The sequence below is a fragment of the Salmo salar genome, chromosome 23 (assembly GCF_965601325.2).
Source record: "Salmo salar chromosome 23, fSalSal1, whole genome shotgun sequence".
In the NCBI taxonomy this organism is placed as follows: Eukaryota; Metazoa; Chordata; class Actinopteri; order Salmoniformes; family Salmonidae; genus Salmo; species Salmo salar.
Genome location: NC_138313.1, coordinates 48071843 through 48088808, shown reverse-complemented (window position 1 = coordinate 48088808; position 16966 = coordinate 48071843). Strand labels below are relative to the sequence as shown.

Below are 16966 nucleotides of genomic sequence, written 5' to 3'. Positions count from 1 at the left end.
CCACACTACACCACACTACACCACACCACACCACACCACATCACACTACAACACACCACACTATACCACACCACACTACACTACACCACACCACACCACACTACACCACACTACATCACACCACACTACACCACACTACATCACACCACACCACACTATACCACACCACACTACACCACACTACACTACACCACACCACACCACACTACACCACACTACACTACACCACACTACACCACACTACATCACACCACACCACACTATACCACACCACACTACACCACACCACACTACACCACACCACACCACACCACACTACACTACACTACACCACACTACACTACACCACACCAAACTACATCACACTACACCACACTACACCACACTACACCACACCACACTACACCACACCACTCCACACCACACCACACCACACTACACTACACTACACTACAACACACTACACCACACTACACCACAACACACTACACCACACTACACCACAACACACCACACTACACTACACCACAACACACTATACCACACTACACCACACCACACTACAACACACTACACCACACCACACCACACCACACTACACCACACCACTCCACACCACACCACACTACACCACACCACACCACACTACACTACACCACACCACAACACACTACACTACACTACAACACACTCCACCACACTACACTACACCACAACACACTACACTACACCACAACACACTACACCACACCACACTACACCACACCACACTACACCACACCACACTACACCACACTACACTACACTACAACACACTACACCACACCACACTACACTACACCACACCACACTACACTACACTACACCACACTACACTACACCACACCACACCACACTGTACCACACCACACCACACTATACCACACCAATCCACACCACACCACACTATAACACACTACATCACACTACAACACACCACACTATACCACACCACACTACACTACTACACACCACACCACACCAACACCACATTACACCACACTACATCACACCACACCACACCACACTATACTACACCACACTACACCACACTACACTACACTACACCACACCACCACACCACACTACACTACACCACACTATACCACACTATACCACACCAATCCACACCACACCACACTACACCACACTACACCACACCACACTACACTACACCACACCACACTACACCACACTATACCACACTACACCACACAATACCACACCACACTACACCACACCACACTACACTACACCACACCACACTACACCACACTACACTACGCCACACCACACTACACCACACTATACCACACCACAACACACTACACCACACCACACTACACTACACCAAACCACACTACACCACACTATACCACACCACACCACACTACACCACACTACACCACACCACACCACACCACATCACACTACAACACACCACACTATACCACACCACACTACACTACACCACACCACACCACACTACACCACACTACATCACACCACACCACACTATACCACACCACACTACACCACACTACACTACACCACACCACACCACACCACACTACACCACACTACACTACACCACACTACACCACACTACATCACAACACACCACACTATACCACACCACACTACACCACACCACACTACACTACACCACACCACACCACACCACACTACACTACACTACACCACACTACACTACACCACACCAAACTACACCACACCACACCACACTACACTACACTACAACACACTACACCACACTACACTACACCACAACACACTACACCACAACACACCACACTACACTACACCACAACACACTATACCACACTACACCACACCACACTACAACACACTACACCACACCACACCACACCACACCACACTACACCACACCACTCCACACCACACCACACCACACTACACCACACCACACCACACCACACTACACCACACCACTCCACACCACAACACACTACACTACACTACAACACACTACACCACACTACACTACACCACAACACACTACACCACACTACACCACAACACACCACACTACACTACAACACAACACACTACACCACACCACACTACACCACACCACACTACACCACACCACACTACACCACACTACACTACACTACAACACACTATACCACACCACACTACACTACACCACACCACACTACACTACACTACACCACACTACACCACACCACACTACACTACACCACACCACATTACACTACACCACACCACACCACACTACACCACACCACACTATACCACACCACTCCACACCACACTGTACCACACCACACCACACTATACCACACCAATCCACACCACACTATAACACACTACATCACACTACAACACACCACACTATACCACACCACACTACACTACTACACACCACACCACACCAACACCACACTACACCACACTACATCACACCACACCACACCACACTATACCACACCACACTACACCACACTACACTACACTACACTACACCACCACACCACACTACACTACACCACACTATACCACACCACACCACACTATACCACACCAATCCACACCACACCACACTATACCACACTACATCACACTACAACACACTACACCACACCACACCAACACTACACTACATCACACCACACTATACCACACCACACCACACTACACCACACTACACCACACCACACCACACCACACCACACTACACTACACCACACTATACCACACCACACCACACTATACCACACCAATCACACCACACCACACTATACCACACTACATCACACTACAACACACTACACCACACCACACCAACACCACACTACACTACACCACACTATACCACACCACACCACACTATACCACACCAATCCACACCACACCACACCACCACACCACACTACACCACACCACACTACACTATACCACACCATACCACACTATACCACACCACTCCACACCACACCACACTATACGACACTATACCACACCACACTATACCACACCACACCACACTACACTACACCACACCACACCACACTATACCACACCACACCACACTATACCACACTACACCACACCACACTACACTACACCACACCACACTACACCACACTATACCACACCACACCACACTATACCATACTACACCACACTACACCACACCACACTACACCACACCACACTGCACCACACTATACCACACCACACCACACCACACTATACCACACCACACTACACCACACTACACCACACCACACCACACTACACCACACCACATCACACTACAACACACCACACTATACCACACCACACTACACTACACCACACCACACCAACACCACACTACACCACACTACATCACACCACACCACACTATACCACACCACACTACACCACACTACACTACACTATACCACACCACATCACACTATACCACACCACACCACACTACACTACACTACACCACACCACACTATACCACACTATACCACACTACACCACACTATACCACACCACACTACACCACACCACACTACACTACACCACACTATACCACACCACACTACACCACACCACACTACACTACACCACACCACACTGCACCACACTATACCACACCACACCACACCACACTATACCACACCACACTACACCACACTACACCACACCACACCACACTACAACACACCACACTATACCACACCACACTACACTACACCACACCACACCACACCAACACCACACTACACCACACCACATCACACCACACCACACTATACCACACCACACTACACCACACTACACTACACTATACCACACCACACCACACTATACCACACCACACCACACCACACTACACTACACTACACCACACCACACTACACCACACTATACCACACCACACTACACCACACCACACTACACTACACCACACTATACCACACCACACTACACCACACCACACTACACTACACCACACCACACTGCACCACACTATACCACACCACACCACACCACACTATACCACACCACACTACACCACACCACACCACACTACACCACATCACACTACAACACACCACACTATACCACACCACACTACACTACACCACACCACACCAACACCACACTACACCACACTACATCACACCACACCACACTATACCACACCACACTACACCACACTACACTACACTACACCACACCACACCACACTACACCACACTACACTACACCACACTACACCACACTACATCACACCACACCACACTATACCACACCACACTACACCACACCACACTACACTACACCACACCACACCACACCACACTACACTACACCACACCAAACTACATCACACTACACCACACTACACTACACTACACCACACTATACCACACTACACCACACTATACCACACCACACCACACTACACTACACTACACCACACCACACCACACCACACTACACCACACCACACTACACCACACCACACTACACACTACACCACACTAAACTACACCACACTACACCACACCACACCACACCACACCATACTACACTACACCACACTACACTACACTACACCACACTACACTACACCACACTACACTACACTACACACTACACCACACTACACCACACTACACTACACCACACTACACTACACACTACACCACACCATACTACACACTACACCACACTACACTACACCACACTACACTACATTACACTACACACTACACCACACCATACTACACACTACACCACACTACACTACACCACACTACACCACACCACACCATACTACACACTACACCACACTACACTACATCACATCACACCACACTACACTACACTACACCACACTACACTACACACTACACCACACACTACACTACATCACACCACACCAAACTACACTACACCACACTACACCACACTACACCATACCAAACTACACATTACACCACACCACACTACACCACTACACTACCCTACCACCCACTCGGCTCTCAGGACCAGGAGAATAAGTTGCCTGAATCATGACGACTGGTGTATCCATGATGACTGGTGTATCCATGACTACTGGTGTATTTAAAAAAAGATGTGTTACCAGTCTGACCATCTTCATGTGACTGTCAATAGATCTCACCATTCAAAAAGTCTTATGTCAGCAGAGGACCATAATCCATCCTTTCCTTTCCTGTGTGCTGGAGTCCAGCCAGTGGGACTCATTAAGAAGGTAGAGAAGATAGAGAAGGTAGAAAAGGTAGAGAAGGTAGAGAAGATCAAGAAGGTAGAAAAGGTAGAGGAGGTAGAGTAGATAGAGAAGGTAGAGAATATCGAGAAGGTAGAGAAAATAGAGAAGGTAGAGAAGGTAGAGAAGACAGAGAAGGTAGAGAAGGTAGAGAACGTAGAGAAGGTAGAGAAAATAGAGATGGTAGAGTAGATAGAGAAGGTAAAGAAGGTAGAGAAGGTAGAGAAAATAGAGAAGGTAGAGAAGATAGAGAAGGTAGAGAACGTAGAGAAGGTAGAGAAAATAGAGAAGGTAGAGTAGATAGAGAAGGTAGAGAAGGTAGAAAAGATAGAGAAGGTAGAGAAGGTAGAGAAGATAGCAGCAGCCCCCTATCTACATTGACGGGACAGTAGTGGAGAGGGTGGAGAGTTTTAAGTTCCTTGGCGTACACATCACGGACAAACTGAAATGGTCCACCCACACAGACAGCGTGGTGAAGAAGGCGCAGCAGCGCCTCTTCAACCTCAGGAGGCTGAAGAAATTCGGCTTGTCACCAAAAACACTCACTAACTTTTATAGATGCACAATCGAGAGCATCCTGTCGGGCTGTATCACCGCATGGTATGGCAACTGCTCCGCCCACAACCGGAAGGCTCTCCAGAGGGTAGTGAGGTCTGCACAACGCATCACCGGGTGCAAACTACCTGCCCTCCAGGACACCTACACCACCCGATGTCACAGGAAGGCCAAAAAGATCATCAAGGACATCAACCACCCGAGCCACTGCCTGTTCACCCTGCTATCATCCAGAAGGCGAGGTCAGTACAGGTGCATCAAAGCTGGAACCGAGAGACTGAAAAACAGCTTCTATCTCAAGGCCATCAGACTGTTGAACAGCCATTACTAACATTGAGTGGCTGCTGCCAACATACTGACTCAACTCTAGCCACTTTAATAATGGGAAAATTGATGTAATGAATTTATCACTTGCCACTTAATATTATTTATATTAGATAATGTTTACATAACCTACATTATTCATCTCATATGTATATACTGTACGCTATACCATCTACTGCATCTTGCCATCCTGATCTAATGTATCACTAGCCACCTTAAACAATGCTGCTTTATATGTTTTCATACCCTACAATACTCATCTCATATGTATATACTGTACTCCATACCATCTATTACATCTTGCCTATGCCGTTCGGCCATCACTCATTTATATATTTTTATGTACATATTTGTATTCATTCCTTTACACTTGTGTGTACAAACAAGGTAGTTGTTGTGGAATTGGTAGATTACTTGTTAGATATTACTGCATGGTTGGAACTAGAAGCACAAGCATTTCGCTACACTTGCATTAACACCTGCTAACCATGTGTATGTGACAAATACATTTGTTTTGATTTGAGGTAGAGAAGGTAGAGAAGGTAGAGAAAATAGAGAAGGTAGAGAATATCGAGAAGGTAGAGAAGGTAGAGAAAATAGAGAAGGTAGAGAATATCGAGAAGGTAGAGAAGGTAGAGAAGGTTGAGAAGGTAGAGAAGGTAGAGAAGGTAGAGAAAATAGAGAAGGTAGAGAAGGTAGAGAAGGTAGAGAAGGTAGAGAAAATAGAGAAGGTAGAGAAGATAGACCAAGTAGAGAAAATAGAGAAGGTCACAACAGACTATCACTATAATCTCCTGCTGCATATTATAAAGGCTTCTGGGTGTGTAATGCTGGGTAGGATTGGGATTTCACTCAATCCACCTTGCACACTGAAGACGGTTAGATGGGGTCCTAGGACCAATATATTCTACTGAAGATATTACTGTGTGAGGTCATCGCCACAAATCGATTGTGCTTTAAAGTTCCTGTCCAGATAACTAACGGGTTTTGTTTTATTCCATCACCGCTATGTATTTAAGCAATAAGACACGAGGGGGTGTGGTATATGGCCAATATACCATTTACATTTACATTTAAGTCATTTAGCAGACGCTCTTATCCAGAGCGACTTACAAATTGGTGGATTCACCTTATGATATCCAGTGGAACAACCACTTTACAATAGTGCATCTAAATCTTTTAAGGGGGGGGGGGGGGTTAGAAGGATTACTTTATCCTATCCTAGGTATTCCACGGCTAAGGGCTGTTCTTAGTCACGACGCAACGCCCTTAGCCCTGGATACAGCCCTTAGCCGTGGTATATTGGCCATATACCACAAACCCCAGAGGTGCCTTATTGCTTTTATAAACTGGTTACCAACGTAATTAGAGCTGAAAAAATATATGTTTTGTCATACCCGTGGTATATGTTGGAGACTGATGTTCTCCAGATTGATGTTGGAGACTGAGGTTCTCCAGATTGATGTTGGAGACTGAGGTTCTCCAGACTGATATTGGAGACTGAGAGGTTCTCCAGATTGATGTTGGAGACTGTGAGGTTCTCCAGATTGATGTTGGAGACTGTGAGGTTCTCCAGATTGATGTTGGAGACTGTGAGGTTCTCCAGACTGATATTGGAGACTGTGAGGTTCTCCAGACTGATATTGGAGACTGTGAGGTTCTCCAGACTGATATTGGAGACTGTGAGGTTCTCCAGACTGATATTGGAGACTGTGAGGTTCTCCAGACTGATATTGGAGACTGTGAGGTTTCTCCAGACTGATATTGGAGACTGTGAGGTTTCTCCAGATTGATGTTGGAGACTGTGAGGTTCTCCAGATTGATGTTGGAGACGGAGGTTCTCCAGACTGATATTGGAGACTGTGAGGTTCTCCAGACTGATATTGGAGACTGTGAGGTTTCTCCAGACTGATATTGGAGACTGTGAGGTTCTCCAGACTGATATTGGAGACTGTGAGGTTCTCCAGATTGATGTTGGAGACGGAGGTTCTCCAGACTGATATTGGAGACTGTGAGGTTCTCCAGACTGATATTGGAGACTGTGAGGTTTCTCCAGACTGATGTTGCTGGACAGAAGTACAGCATCTTGTAACAGCATCTTGTAACAGTGATGAGGCAGAACTCCATCTGTAACAGTGACTCCCTCTCTCTCAACACTATTGACAGATATGCGTCGTAATCTGCTGATACTCACCAGTGGTCTTCTGTGGGAAGGGAGGTGTGTGTGTGTGTGTGTGTGTGTGTGTGTGTGTGTGTGTGTGTGTGTGTGTGTGTGTGTGTGTGTGTGTGTGTGTGTGTGTGTGTGTGTGTGTGTGTGTGTGTGTGTGTGTGTGTGTGTGTGTGTGTGTGTGTGTGTGTGTGAGAGAGAGAGAGACAGAGGTGGTGTTCATGTTTTTATATTTTTCCACCTTGAGTCTGTGTGTGCTATCTCTCCTCCTCACCCCCCTCACCCCTCCTCAGAGAGAGAGAGAGAGAGAGAGAGAGAGAGAGAGAGAGAGAGAGAGAGAGAGAGAGAGAGAGAGAGAGAGAGAGAGAGAGAGAGAGAGAGAGAGAGAGCAAGTTAAAAGGACTGGGAGAAAAACCCTCTTTGTGTTTAACATCACCAGGTTTATGTTATTCCAGGAATGTTCCATGTGCATTAGTCTGAGTGTATACATATCTCACTAATCCTACTTAACCATCGTTTACCACCGGACAAATACTGTACATTACAGCAGTGTGTGTGAGTGTGTGTGTGTGTGTGAGTGTGTGTGTGTGTGTGTGTGTGTGTGTGTGTGTGTGTGTGTGTGTGTGTGTGTGTGTGTGTGTGAGACCCAGGTTAAATAGGTTAAATGCCAAATCCTGGGTCTGTAGTGGTCTCTGAATTGGCTTTGTATTCTCAGTAAGACATTATCTATCTGAAATGGCTCTGTATTCTCTTTAAGACATTATCTATCTGAAATGGCTTTCTACTCTCTTTAAGACATTATCTATCTGAATTGGCTATGTATTCCCTTTAAGACATTATCTATCTGAAATGGCTATGTATTCTCTTTAAGACATTATCTATCTGAAACGGCTCTGTATTCTCTTTAAGACATTATCTATCTGAAACGGCTCTGTATTCTCTTCAAGACATTATCTATCTGAAATGGCTATGTATTCCCTTTAAGACATGATCTATCCATCTAACACTTGAGGGTTATGTTTCGTACAAGCGAACCCTGGTGTGACGTTTTGATAATAATGGACAAGGTGACTTTTATCAATACATTCATCTCTATTTACTCTCATGTTTGAAAATGCTAATTAGCATCAAAGTAGATATCATGCAAGACTACAAATACCCTGCCAGCTCATGCACGTCTAGTTGACACCTTTGCTAACAGGTATTGTGTACATTTAAAAAATTTTTTTTGCAAAAGACAGTTCACAGAATTGTAAATGTAAAGAAATGTAGCCAATGCTACAGTATTAGCGTCATTAGTATTTAGTATTAAACAAATACGATGGGTGCCTCCGGTGTGGCACTGCATCGCAGTGTTGCAGCGTCACTACAGCCTGGAGTTCGATCCTGGCCATGACCGGTAGTCCCATAGGGCCAGCGTCGTCCGGGTTACGGGAGGCTTTACTTGGCTCATCGCGCTCTAGCGACTCCTTGTTGCGGGCCGGGCAGTCTGCAGGCTGACCTTGGTTGTCAGTTGAACGGTGTTTCCTCTGACACATTAGTGCAGCTGGCTTCCAGGTTAAGCAGGCGGGTGTTAATTAAGAAAGCGCGGTTTGGCGGGTCATGTTTCAGAGGACGCGTGACTCGACCTTCGCCTCTCCCGAGACTGTTGGGGAGTTGCAGGGACGAGAAAAAGATCGTAATCACGAGATTGGGGAGGAAATTAGGTGTAAAAAATGTTAAATAAAAATTCTATAGAAAATACACTGGAAAGAGTTAATGTGAGGGTGGCTGGCCTGTCTTTCTTACCTGTCCTGCCCTCCCACCTTTTGACTGATGTCTAAGTAACTAGCCTATTCACTGAACTGTAAATAGAGTTATCCAGTGGTTTAATCTTTCTACCTCTATGAAGCAACCATTACAGTCTTAAAGCCAATGTAAGAACATCTCTCTCTCTCTCTCTCTCTCTCTCTCTCTCTCTCTCTCTCTCTCTGTCTCTCTCCGTCTCTGTCTCTCTCTCTCTCTCCGTCTCTGTCTCTCTCTCTCTCTCCCTCTCTCTCTCTCTGTCTCGCTGACTCTCTAACTCTCCCCTCTCTCTCTCTGTCTCACTCTCTCTCCCACTCTCTCTCTCTCTCGTCTCTGTCTCTCTCTCCCCCCCCTCTCTCTCTCTGTCTCTGTGTGTGTCTCTCTCTCTCTCTCTCTTTCTCCCCCCGTCTCTCTCTCGTTCTGTCTCTCTCTCTCTCTCTCCCTCTTGCGCTCTCTCTCTCTCTGTCTCTGTGTGTCTCTCACTCTCCCCCCCTCTCTCTCTCTGTCTCTCTCTCTTTCTCTGTCTCTGTGTGTCTCTCTCCCTCTCTCTCCGTCTCTGTGTGTCTCTCTCCCCCCTCTCTCTCAGTCTCTGTGTATCTCTCTCACTCTCCCCCCTCTCTCTCTCTCTGTCTCTCTCTCAGTCTCTCTCTCTCTCTCTCTCTCTCTCTCTCTCTCTCTCTCTCTCTCTCTCTCTCTCTCTCTCACTCCCAAAGAAAGAATGTAAACATTCTAAGTGGTTGTCAGAGTGGTAGGGACTAGGGAGCACTTGACAGTCATGGATAACTGTGTATAGTCAAGTCAACAGTGCATATACTATCATAATAATGTGTTAAACCTAATTTATTGGGCACCTAGCTACAGTCTCTATCTGTGTCTCAAATGGAACCCCATTCTCTATATAGTGCAAAAGTAGTGCACCCTATGCCCTATAGGCCCTGGTCAAAAGTAGTGCACCCTATGCCCTATAGGCCCTGGTCAAAAGCAGTGCACTAAATAGGGAATAGGGTGCCATTTGAGGTACATGTTCTGTCTTTATGGTCTCTTGTCTCTCTAAACACTTGACACTGTGTTCCAACACAACATTACACAATGACACATTACTGGGAAGGTCTGAGACACATTAGTCACATCAATCACTGAAGCTTAGCGGGAACCGTGTCTTAAAGGGATTTCCCCAACGGTCAAACATACACAATGAATCGGTCCTATCTGCCATACACTGTATTTGACCACGCAGAAAGAACATTTCTTGACAGGTATGTCTTATATAGGGCAACGAGTAATACCCATGAGTTATATAGGGCAACGAGTAATACCCATGAGTTATATAGGGCAACGAGTAATACCCATGAGTTATATAGGGCAACGAGTAATACCCATGAATTATATAGGGCAACGAGTAATACCCATGAGTTATATAGGGCAACAAGTAATACCCATGAGTTATATAGGGCAACGAGTAATACCCATGAGTTATATAGGGCAACAAGTAATACCCATGAGTTATATAGGGCAACAAGTAATACCCATGAGTTATATAGGGCAACGAGTAATACCCATGAGTTATATAGGGCAACGAGTAATACCCACACGACATGACCAAAAGTATGTGGACACCTGCTCATTGAACATCTAATTCCAAAATCATGGGCATTAATATGGAGTTGGTTTGTTTGCTATAACAGGAAGGCTTTCCACTAGATGTTGGAACATTGCTGCAGGGACTTGCTTCCATTCAGCCACAAGAGCATTATTGAGGTTGGGCACTGATGTTGGGCGATTAGGCCTGGCTCGCAGTCGGCATTCCAATTCACCCAAAAGGTTTTCGTTGGGGTTGAGGTCAGGACTCTGTGCAAGCCAGTCAAGATCTTCCACACCGATCTCGACAAACTATTTCTGTACGGACCTCGCTTTGTGCATAGGGGCATTGTCATGCTGAAACAGGAAAGGGCCTTCCCCAAACTGTTGCCTTAAAGTTGGGAGCCCTGAATTGTCTAGAATGTCATTGTATGCTGTAGCGTAAAGATTTCCCTTCACTGGAACTAAGGGGCTTAGCCTGAACCATGAAAAACAGTCCCAGACCATTATTCCTCATCCACCAAACTTTACAGTTGGCACTATGCATTTGGGCAGGTAGAGTTCTCCTGGCATCTGCCAAACCCAGATTTGTCCGTCGGACTTCCAGATGGTGAAGTGTGATTCATCACTCCAGAGAACACGTTTCCACTGCCCCAGAGTCCAATGGGCCAGAGAAAGGGGGGTGAGCCAGAGAATGCATTTCCACTGCTCCAGAGTCCAATGGGGTTGAGAATGGGGGTGAGCTTTACACCCCTCCAGCCGACGCTTGGCATTGCGCATGGTGATCTTAGGCTTGTGTGCGGCTTCTCGGTCAAGGGAACCCATTTCATGAAGCTCCCGACAAACAGTTCTTGTGCTGATGTGAGTGTTGTAACCGAAGACAGATGATTTTAACGCACTACGCGCTTCAGCATTCGCCATTCCCATTCTGTGAGCTTGTGTGACCTACCACTTCGCCTCCTAGATGTTTCCACTTCACAATAACAGCACAGTTGACCGGGAAAGTTCTAGCAAGGCAGAACATTTGACGAACTGACTTGTTGGAAAGGTGGCATCCTATGACGGTGCCACCTTGAAAGTCACTGATCTCTTCGGGTAAGGGCCATTCTACTGTCGATGTTTGACTATGGAGATTGCATGGTTGTGAGCTCGATTTTATACATCTGTCTCATGCAACGGGTGTGGCTGAATTAGCCAAATCAACTAATTTGAAGGCATGTCCACATACTTTTGTCTATATAGCTTATAAAGCAACCATAAACAAAATGGATAGTTTTCAGCGTATCACAACAACCATAACCACAGCATCATCAAACTTAGCAAAGTGATAACGTTATGACCCCACAACAACTAAACAACTTGACTGGGTGGGATGCAACATTTTTTTTTTTTTTTTTTTTTAAATCAGATAGAGTAGTGACTGAAGTGAAGTATAAAATGTAGTACAACACTTATCATTTGTAACAACCATAACCTCTCTGTAAAATAACATATCTCAGTTTTACACAGTTGGCCACAGATGGAAACCTGAGACTCAACGTCTATGGCTTATGTCAAACTGTAATACACTCTGTCTGGGTTTCTCTCTCACACGGTGTACCCCAGTTTACCCCTTTATAAACCACACCATTTATCTTCATGCTGCATTCCTATATCCTCTCTCTCCTCCTCCTCCTCCTCCTCCCCTTTTCTCCTCGGAACTCCCAGTTCTCCCCATTCTTCAAGTCCTGCAACTCGTCACCATCACATTTGCTCCTAACACTTTGTTGACCATTTCTAACTCTTTCTACTTCTTGTTTCGATCTTTTATTACTAATTGATTTGAGTGATTCTAATAATTCAAATGAAAAGACATCTTCAAGAGTCTTTTTTTTAATCTATAGCTTAAAGAGGCCAAAGGTCCCAGGGGGGAAAAAAATCCTCATCTACCTTCCTTGTTCAGCCTGCTTGCTTTTCTTCATTGTTGAACTATCAGCTCTGAAATTCACCCATGATTATTCATTACATAAAGTAACATAAAGTACACTAGATCAGTGGTTCTTAATCCTGGTCCTGGGGACCCTTTGCCCTAGCACTACACACCAGATTAAAATAAACTACACACCGGATTAAAATAAACTACACACCGGATTAAAATAATCAAAGCCTGATGAGTTACGGATTTTAATCAGGTGTGTAGCGCTAAGGCAAAACAAATAAATGTACACACCTTTGGTTCCCCAGGACCAGAACTGAGAACCACTGCACTAGAGTACATAAATACATAGTGTACTAACCGTATAGTTTATATAACAGGCATGCTATTCAAACGCTGATGTTGAATACAAAACCCGGCACGATAGTAACACAGACACAAAAAGAGGGAACGAAGTTGAAAAGACATTTCACTGTGGTTTAATTCGTAGTCTGTAGCCTATATAGTAGCCCTATATTCCACGAACAACACTGTCGGCCCAGTGAAAAATGGCTAACGCTTTAGATAATAGTACAATTAGCCTATAGCACATGTACTAATAATATATGACAACGAATGAGAAGAACTACAATATATCCAACGTTTTTCACACAGTTTTTCTTTCTATAGGAAAATTAGAAACGAGTTGTGTGCGTTCTGGTAAAGAGGGTGCTATTCACTCAGGTATAACCCGCGACTTGTATTTGTTTAGCCTAGTTCCAATATACATTACAATTAAACACAAATTAACATGGCCTATAATGTAAATAAATGTGTGTTGGTTCTTACCCTCAAAAAATCTCTGTAACGCTTCGGTTTCATCCACCACATCCATCCTAGCGGGTCCCACTAATACCCTCCATGAACTTCCCGCTCCCTATGAGTCCGGCCGAAACACTTGTGTTATATCGGGTCAACTCTCACGGATACATCACGCAGTCGGGACTGGCGGCGTGTCCAAATGTCTCTGCGGTGGTAACTATAGTCCAAGTCCTAACGTGGAATTATTATCGCTCAGAAATCCACTCCTTGTCAAAAAAAGAGAGAGAGATTCCCTCTCTGGTTTTAGATGCGATACCTGAACACAATTATTTATTGTTCCTTTTTATTCTCTTCCCTTTATAAATATATTACATGTTTTGTTTTTAAATCATCAACGCCTAAAACAAGCGTTTTAAATATAAAAACAATCCTACACAAAAGTGATCAGGTAGAATTATTATACCTCATTCATTAGTAGCCTAATTAGAAATAGCCATAGAGAAGTCGAACAACGCGAATTCCGCGTTGGAAAAACTATCAATACATCGTTAAATAATGTCCCAGAGCAATTCTTCGACTTTGTTCGATTCTTCTCGTATATATTTTTCGTTGCCTTGATGATTGCAGGACAATGGTGATACCTAAGTTGGGGTCTTCGGGAAAACGTTGTACGTCAATATCCAGCATTTAACTGCGTCTGTGTAGATGACCTCCCCGTCTGTCTTCTAGCAGTTCACCCTCCTCTCTCTGGATGCGACGTAGACGCGACCTACTGGTCCACAGAGCCATGCGCTGTGCGTGTGTGTGTGTGTGTGTGTGTGTGATCGGCTGGGATGAGAGGACATGAGACAGGTGTGTTAAAACCTCCCTGGGTGATGGATGTGAGACCTACATGGGATGACATTAAGTAGTCTAAGCTACAGTGGCCTACTGTCAACACATTTTTTACCTTCATATTTGATGCGTAATTTTCATAGGCCTAGGAAACATTAAATGTTATTCCTTACAACATTTATTTTGGGACAATTTTTAAGTAATTTAAGCGAAAGTCATAATAAATAAGCAATGACTAGGTGCTAAATATGGAAAGATTCAGATACACAATCATCTTTCTTTTTTTTTAAAGACCTTGTGATGTGTTTGAAAATAAAACCATGATGTAATAAAACTATAAATGCATTAAAACACCCAGTTTAGCATGAATGTTAGAGAAAATACCCAAATTGAGTTGTGAACGTATAAACAACAATAGGCAGATTAAAGTTCAATATCTCTGCCTCTATAGTGATGAAGAAAAAGGCTCTACACACTTTTCCACGACATTTACTTTATTGGAGTCAATAAAAGTCTCTGCTCCTAAACAGCTAGTGGATCTCTAAACTCTCACATTATCTTTCACACTCCAACGCAGCAGGCGACTGTTTTCTGTGGAGGCGTCCCAGCCAACAGGGGAGGAAGGGAATAATCCATTTCTCTCCAACCTTATCAGCTAGCTACATCCCTCCCTCTAAAACAATGCCACTGTGTGCATGTCAGAGAGATGCTGGTTTGTTCTCTTGTCTGTCACAGCTGGATCGTCTCTCTTTCTCTTTGTCCCCCCCCCCCCCCCCCCCCACCACCATCCTCTTTCTCTCCTCTTCTCTATCCCCCTCGTTCTCTCGTCCGTCTCCCCCCTCTTTCCCTCTGTTCGTCCTAAACAAGCCGTCCGTTTATGTCTGCCACACTATGTACATTGTTGTGGAGGACACAGGACAGAAAGAGAGAGATGGAGAGATGGAGAGAAAGAGGGGGGAGACAGAAAGAGAGAGACGGAGAGACGGAGAGAAAGAGGGGGAGACAGAAAGAGAGCGATGGAGAGACGGAGCGAAAGAGGGGGGGAGACAGAAAGAGAGAGACGGAGAGACGGAGAGAAAGAGGGGGAGACAGAAAGAGAGCGATGGAGAGACGGAGAGAAAGAGGGGGGAGATAGAAAGAGAGAGCTGGAGAGACGGAGAGAAAGAGGGGGAGACAGAAATAGAGCGATGGAGAGACAGAGAGAAAGAGGGGGAGATACAAAGAGAGAGCTGGAGAGACGGAGAGAAAGAGGGGGAGATACAAAGAGAGAGGTAGAGAGACAGAGAGAAAGAGGGGGGGAGACAGAAAGAGAGAGGTAGAGAGACAGAGAGAAAGAGGGGGAGATAGAAAGAGAGAGGTAGAGAGACGGAGAGAAAGAGGGGGAGATACAAAGAGAGGGGTAGAGAGACAGAGAGAAAGAGGGGGTAGATAGAAAGAGAGAGGTAGAGAGACGGAGAGAAAGAGGGGGAGATAGAAAGAGAGAGGTAGAGAGACAGAGAGAAAGAGGGGGGGAGACAGAAAGAGAGAGGTAGAGAGACGGAGAGAAAGAGGGGGAGATACAAAGAGAGGGGTAGAGAGACAGAGAGAAAGAGGGGGTAGATAGAAAGAGAGAGGTAGAGAGACGGAGAGAAAGAGGGGGAGATAGAAAGAGAGAGGTAGAGAGACA

The 16966-nt window shown here is 45.3% G+C and overlaps 1 protein-coding gene across 5 annotated transcripts in view; it reads right to left on the bottom strand.

Moving 5' to 3' along the window:
* The window catches only part of LOC106584806 (myelin regulatory factor), a 118495-nt gene extending 103294 nt beyond the window's left edge, over nucleotides 1-15201 (bottom strand). For all 5 annotated transcript variants that reach the window (XM_045705894.2, XM_045705896.2, XM_045705897.2 and 2 more), the window contains exon 1: nucleotides 14494-15201. In XM_045705894.2, coding sequence (XP_045561850.2) covers nucleotides 14494-14539 — 46 coding nt within the window. In that variant the 5' untranslated portion in view covers nucleotides 14540-15201. The remainder of the gene's footprint in view (nucleotides 1-14493) is intronic.
* Between the last annotated feature and the right edge of the window lie 1765 nt (nucleotides 15202-16966).